At 35.1% G+C, this 7617-nt stretch overlaps 1 protein-coding gene across 1 annotated transcript; it reads right to left on the minus strand.

Annotated features, from left to right (window-relative positions):
• Positions 1 to 5722: 5722 nt before the first annotated feature.
• LOC128546294 (uncharacterized) lies at positions 5723 to 6955 on the minus strand. Its single transcript, XM_053516698.1, has one exon. It carries the CDS (start codon positions 6953 to 6955, stop codon positions 5723 to 5725), a length of 1233 nt encoding a protein of 410 aa, XP_053372673.1.
• Between the last annotated feature and the right edge of the window lie 662 nt (positions 6956 to 7617).

A 7617-nucleotide genomic window follows, 5' to 3' on the forward strand; every position in this document is an offset into this window, starting at 1 on the left:
CTTTAATTGTTGTTTTACGTATGAGACCCGCTTACATCAACCAATTTTTGTGACTGACAAAAATCAGAACAGACGAGGAACATATACATAAACAGATAAAGTAACACAAACCCCATATTTTTATATTGCCATCTATCAATAACTTTGATTTTATATAAATATATTCTATACTTTCAATGATATGATATAATGCACATTTAGAGACTGTCGAAAGGTCAGACAAATGAACTTACATTGTACACACGGAAAAATTGAATTATTTACATATCATTAACACTGTATTCTTTTAATATTCTTTAAGTAACTATATATTGTACTTTTTATGAACTTGAATTATCAACTTTTTATCATATGTTTTAGGCTTGAATTATTTACTTTTTATCATATATATATATATATATATATATATACCTTCTATGCTTCAAAAGGATCTTTTCACAGATTTATTTAAAATGTCTCCCGTACTTGGACTCAGTATTATTATATTTTCTGATCCTTTGTGATACTTGAGTGCATACATTTTATCTGATGTAATTCCGTTTAAGCCGATGCTAGGAACATAAGGGGTGTTCTACATTACATTACCTCTCATGAACATACTCCAACAAACCTATTTGTCGTTTCTACTTTTGTACTTCATCTTCTTGAACACCGAATTAATTAATAGATTAATAGATCCTATTTCAAAGCAACACACAAGAAGACGTAAAACTTTTGATTTCAGCCCTAGACATTATTTTTGCCTTCAGTCAACACCAAGCATTTCTTACAGGTATAAATAGATAATAGAAATTTTAATGTTCTTTTCAATCATGTAACATTGAATCTTGTTCCAGTCGATGTCCACATCTTGGTACAAACCTATTATACATACTTATGATAGGCAGACGTCATTTGTGATAATAATCATTTATTGTATCAGCATTAATTTGATTCATTTTATTATAGTATTAAAATTTTTCAAAAAAAAAAATGTTTCAAGTCTAGGTAAAGTCTGTATATTTCACATTCTTTTTATATTTTATGACATACAATATGTAAATTTACATCTGTTTGAAGTTTCTTTGCGACTAATTATTCCCGAATACGATATTTAAAGCTATGAAACATCACAACACGGGAGCCATGTTAGCAAAAAAAAAAATATTTGAGTGTATAATCAGTCTTAAATTCAAATATGGCACGCCGATAAACATGCGAGTAAAAATGATAATAAAGAAACAGATGTTGTAACAAACATTTCGTAAAATTATATGTACATTTGTCTATACATACACACTAGGTTTGAGTATGTAGCTAAGTAAAATATATATTTGACTGTGATGTACAGCCAGATTGATAGAAATTTATGTGTGAGCCTGCATTCAAACCCAGCATTTGTTTGTGTGTTTGTTTTGCCAAGTTTAACGTCGCAGCGACACAACTATAGATCATATGACGAATTTCCAGCTTTTATAGTAAAGGGAGACCAAATGTACCAACCCGTGCACTATTTCATCACGGACGGGTATCTTGGTAGAACCACCAACCTTCTGTAAGCCAGCTGGATGGTTTCCTCACATGAAGAAATCAACGCCCCGATTGACCCTCGAACCTACATCGGTGAAGGGCAAGTAATTTGAAGTCAGCGACTTGACCACTCGGCCACAGATGCCTTTTGTGTGAAGTATCAGATATATTGTGGGACATGTTTTTTCTTATATTTTCTACCTCGATATAATAATGATAGGGATTTTTAAACAAAGACAACATATGGATGATATTTATCGAAGGGACGGATAGGAAATATAATGAAGCAATATTATCTACGAAACGAAAACAAAAGCATCAAGAGACTATTCAAAAAGAGATAAACATTGATACTGACACTGACAGACATATTTGAATGAGGGGTACAGCTTTGAACAACTTGGTAGTAACTTATCTTAATTATTTAAAAATATTATTAATAATTGATCTCATAGGAAAATAGGAGAAATAAAACTTTTTCCTGATGACTTTTAAATATACATTATAATGTAAACTTAAAAGAATTTAAACAGATTAAAATGAATTTCAGACAAAACATAGACTAAACAAATTTTCCTCATACAATTTTGATGACGAACAAATCAATAGATTCCCGTTCATATAAATGAAACGTCAGAAACATTCTCCATCTAAATGGACTAACCGGAACTTGTAACGATGAAATATCAATTTCAATGTTATCCATTCAGTAGATGCATGTGACATATGCTAGTCTTGATATTGGTTTTCGAAGCATCTTGCCTGTTACATGTTTCCAATATAATTTTGCGGGACACTTGTTATGATTCGTATACGGAGCGCATCAATGGATATTTCTCTTCCTTTAAATTTTTGATTCATTTACAATACTTCGGCATCTGAATTTGTTCTTTATTTAATTTCCGAGTTTGTGATTTGTTTAAGAAAGATACGATAAGGATGCAATTGTCTAATGAAAATCATTCTAAATTTGGTCTTGACACCTCGTTTATTAAAAGTGGCATTTTTCGAAAACAGCTAGTTCTAGTAGCGTGCACAGCGATAATAATTCTCTTTCTGATACTGTTGCACACATCGAAAACACAAGGTTTGTATTCTTCATTGTTATTTGGTTAAATGTTAATGTCATATCTGGGTAGTTGTAATTGTGGGAAAAAGCAATACCTTAAGTGATTATAGAATGATAAATTATTATTCTGTTTTTAAAACCTTGTTGTTGATTCTATAGTCATAAACTATTTTAGTGTTTTATCAACATTTCAGTGAAATTGTAATCACAATAGTAAAAGCCAACAATTAGTGCAATATTTCTGTATTTATTTTAGACTCATTGATCATAATTCTTCATACGAGTTACTAGGTCAGAATTATTATTAGAAACTTGCTACAGGTGAGTTGAATCTGTAAGTTAAATGTTATATATGTTTTTTACAATTATATGTTCACAGTCACTTGAATTTTCAAAGTTCTCACTAACAAGTAAACTAACAATAACTGGTTGTGGGATAGTGTTATTTCTATCACGATCTATTTTCGAGTCAGACAAAGCAGTTGCATGGATGTCATCATATCTTAGTAACCGTTATCAAACTGCGTGCGTTGTTGGTGAGTTGTCGACGCCTATATTTATGAAATACAATGTGCTCCAGGGGTCAGTGCTTGGTCCAAAGAACATTATCATGTACATTTAACCCGTGGGTGCCATATGTAGACGTCATGGACTTCTTCATCATCTTTTTCACGCCGATGACTCTCAATTTTACCTATCCTTTAAGCCGATAGAGGCTGTGGCTAGAAGTGAGGCTTTGCGCCGCATTGAGAGCTGTTTAGCTGAAATTGTCTCGTGGATGCATTGTAACATTGGTTGCCAATAAAATACAGGGTGCAGTACAAGGTTCTGACCCACAGCTTTAAGGCTTTACACATTAGTTTAAACATATTTTATTTCTTTCGATAAAGTTACATAGTCATTGTGCAAAGTACATTTATGAAATGTTTGATTAGAAAACAAGCAAGTAAATGCTTATATTAATTCCTTTCCATGGTGGAGTTGGCCTAATTATCATTGCACTTATTCGACCGGAAAGTAATGTAAATTAGTGAGAATAATTTTTAATTGAAACTTTTGCAAATAGGATTTATATCATTACGTTTACCGCAAAAAAATATTATAATAACTTTATCATTGTTATTCAATTGTGTAAGGTATGTAATAGTATATAGACTAAGAGCTGAGGTGAATATGAAATAAAAAAAGAAACAAATTGTGATTTGGTATGGGTCATGATGTCAAGCAAGGGATAAAAGGAGTGCAGAATATCACCAATTATGTCCCCGTCATGTGTCAAATCTTTTAGTTGCCGCTATGTAGCTCTGGACACGTAGGAAGATTAGTTTGTTGTTTTCGTATGCAAGATACTCGTCTCCATGAAGAAGATTATTGAGTGTGATACCACATGGGAGATCAGATAAGTACCGTTGACGTGCGAGGTGAAACCTCGGACACTGAAGGAGAAAGTGAAGCGGAGTTTCGACTGCACCACATTCGCAGAGAGGAGATTCAACAATATTTCTACGATGAAGCTCAAAGTTAAGAGAACTGCATCCGACTCGTAAGCGGGTATGTTGAATTTGTTACTTTCGTACCCCGACGTTAAAGAGTGGTTTGGAGATATTCTTACAAATGGAAAGTTTGTTTTTAAATTCGGAAAGAGAGGAGGCGTTTTGGACATCTGGAGAGAGCGCGTTCCACTGACGGATTGTTGCAGGCAAAAAAGAACTTGCATAAGACTGGGTATTTGTATGGATCAAAGGTATGCTGTGAATAGAACGGATATGGTAAGGTTGAATATTATGGCTAGGAATGAGATTTCGTAGGTACATAGGAGTGAGGTTGTTTTTCATCTTATAAAACTGTATTAGCCGATGTTTTCTTCTCCGTTCAGACAATGTTTCCCAGTTTAATTCTTTCAAGAGACGTTCTGAGTTGCAATATTGCGTTGCCCCTGTTACAATTCTTCCTGCTGCTATCTGTACCGCTTTTAGATCGTATTTAAACTCGTTCGTGCAGTTATCCCAAATGATGTCTCCGTATTCCAAGAGTGGTCTTATGAATGAAATATACATTTTCTCAAGACTATTTCTTGACAATTTAAATTTAAGCGATCGGAGTACTCTCGGATTCTCTGCCATGCCTTGTTAATACACGATGGAAGATGGGAAGACCATTTGGCGTCGTCAGACAAAGTAAGATCAAGATGTTTGTGTGTTTTACCATGTTTACTGGGATCTGGTCCATGAAAAGGGTTGGATGGAAAGGTTTGTTTCGTTTCCGTGAGAAGACAATAGATTCTGTTTTGGCTGGATTAAAAGAAACAAGCCATAATTTTGACCAAGAGGTAATTCGAGACAAGTCTTCATTTAGAGCAGCAGCAGAGATGAAAGGATCTTCCACGAGAATGTAAAGACTTGTGTCGTCGGCGAATAGGCGAATATTGGATTTTATTCAACAACAATATCGTTTATGTAGAGCAAGAAGAGAAGAGGGCCTAAGATTGATCCTTGTGGGACCCCGGCATATACTGAAGACCAATTAGATGAAGCATTAGCAAGAACTACTCGTTGCTTTCTATCTGATAAATAAGATTCAAACCAGTTCAAGAGATTGCCTTGTACTCCAATAGATGGTAGTTTAGTTAAGAGACCCCGATGCCACACCCGATCAAACGCCTTAGAGATGTCACAGAAGACAGCACGGACTTCTTTACCCTCGTCTAAAGCTTTTATGATATCGTTGTAGAGATACGATAACTGATTTGTTGTAGAGTCGCCTTTAACAAATCCAGACTGGAATGGTGTGATGAAGTTATTAGAAATAAGGTAGTTGTAGAAATATTTATGGATACAACGCTCCATTAGTTTTCCTAGGCAGCTGAGAAGAGATATTGGTCTGTAGTTAACTGGTTTTGATGGGTCAGACTTTTTGAATATTGGAGAAACGTTTGTACATTTCCAAGAAGTTGGGAAAACTGAGTTAGACATAAGTTTGTTAAAAAAGGATGACAGTGGACCGGCTAATTCCTGGATGCCTTCTTTGATCATTCTTGGGCTGACAAGGTCTGGACCACTAGCTTTAGAAGGATCTATTATTGAAGCTGCCTCTCGAACATCTTCGGCAGTTACAGAATATTTGACAAGACGGAATGGGTTAAAATTAGGTTTTAATAGGAGGTGTGTGATTGGTGTCATCTAAAGTAGACTGATTACAAAAGAAAGTGTTAAGTAGTTCTGCTTTATCTTTGTCTAATGATACTTCAGCACCATTGTCTATTAATGTAGGAATCGGGGGAGATTTTTTGTTTGAGAACTTTTTAGCAAGTTTATACCATTTTTTAACATTAGTATTTTCGAAATTAATTTCCTCTATTAATTTTTCTGAGTATTCCTTCTTTGTTTTTCGGATAAGGTTGGTGGTATCATTTCCAATTTTGCAAAAATTTGCCCATGCTCTTTCATTATTAGAAGTCTTTGCATGTTGGTGAGCCCGATTTCGCTTACGTATCATCATACGAACACCTTTATTGATCCATTGGACGTCGTCAGGTCTAACTGTTATCGATTTGTTCGGAATGCTATCAGCAGCTGCGCTAAGAACAGCATCAGCTATCTTATCTGCAGTTTCATGAAGATTATCGCGATCTAAGATGGAGTTCCAGTCCGTTGTGTTTAGATTGTTTATATATTTAGGATAGTCCCCTTTATCATATAACCATACGTGACGTTTATAAGTTGACTGTTTGGGTTTGTGGAATTTGAAAACAGTAACAATAGGGCAGTGAAAGCGAGATAGATCCGGAATAAAGGGGTCAGCGACGAAACTAGAAAGAATGTGGCAAGGGTTCTTGACAAACATAAGATCGAGAAGAGATGAAGAGTGTTCAGTAAAATATGTAGGAGTCGAAATCAACTGCTCGGCGTTATAAGAGTCGATGAGTCTACTCATTCTATTAGAAGGAGAGGCCAAGATGTTAACGTTGAAGTCGCCTGTAACTAGTATGTCATCGAAATGACCATTGAACGCTTGGTCAAGACTGTGTTCCATGTTAAGCCACTGAGTGTTATTAGAATCAGGAGTACGGTAAAGTCCACCTATGAGGAGTTTTCGCTGGTTAACATGGATTTCAATCCAAAGGGCCTCAAGGTTATTCATATGTAGGTCATTACGTTCAACAGCGTGTATCGTGTCACGGACATAAATGGCGACCCCTCCGCCGCCTCGATTCCTTCTGTCGCATCTGAAAGGTGGTTTAAAACTTTGCATGTAAAGATCCTCATCTGGTACGTTAGAATTTAGCCAAGTTTCTGAGAAAACTAGTATGTCATATGGTTTGGCTTCAACGGTAAGAAGGTCAATCTTCGGTTTCAAACTTTGAATGTTTAGATGCATAACGCTAAGACCGGCGCTAGTGAGCTTGGTATAAGGATCTGAGTTTTGACTTACTGGGCCTGGATTTAACTCGACATCTCCAGACAATAAAATTTTCAGACAGGGAAGAAAAAGATAAACCAACAGAGAGACGTGGTTGTGAGAAAAGACGTATACATTTCCAAAACGTGTCATATATTGATTGGCGTCAGGGAAGGAATAAAGTAGTTGTATGATATTCATGGTGGAAGAAAATGATAATTAAACATCCCTGAAACCAAATGGTAACACAATGACCAGGACGGAGAAAAATTGGTGGATCTCATATAAGAAAACACCACGACATCCCGCGTGACATCATGACATATAACTATGAAAAAGATGGAGAGAATGTAAAACATACCGTGAGAGATTAATGTAAAGGCGTAATGTCAGGACAGTTTAGTAGGAATAAAAAAATTAAAAAAATTTGCTTATTATATGAATTTCGGGAGTATGAGTAATTTCTATTTTATTTTTTTTATGTCATGTTTCTTAGATATCGTATCTATAATGTCCAACTCCAGCATAGGACGGATTTATAGCATGTTCAAATATCTAAGAAGTATTTCTAAATGTACTATTAGTAAGGTTTTACACATTGAGTCCCCTGCCTATATTCGTGATATGATAGAAGTGTATAA

This window comes from Mercenaria mercenaria, chromosome 10 (assembly GCF_021730395.1).
Source record: "Mercenaria mercenaria strain notata chromosome 10, MADL_Memer_1, whole genome shotgun sequence".
In the NCBI taxonomy this organism is placed as follows: domain Eukaryota; kingdom Metazoa; phylum Mollusca; class Bivalvia; order Venerida; family Veneridae; genus Mercenaria; species Mercenaria mercenaria.

What these genes read in the sequence shown, in the direction of transcription:
- LOC128546294 (XM_053516698.1), bottom strand. Translation starts at nt 6,955, where the DNA reads ATGCATCTAAACATTCAAAGTTTGAAACCGAAGATTGACCTTCTTACC.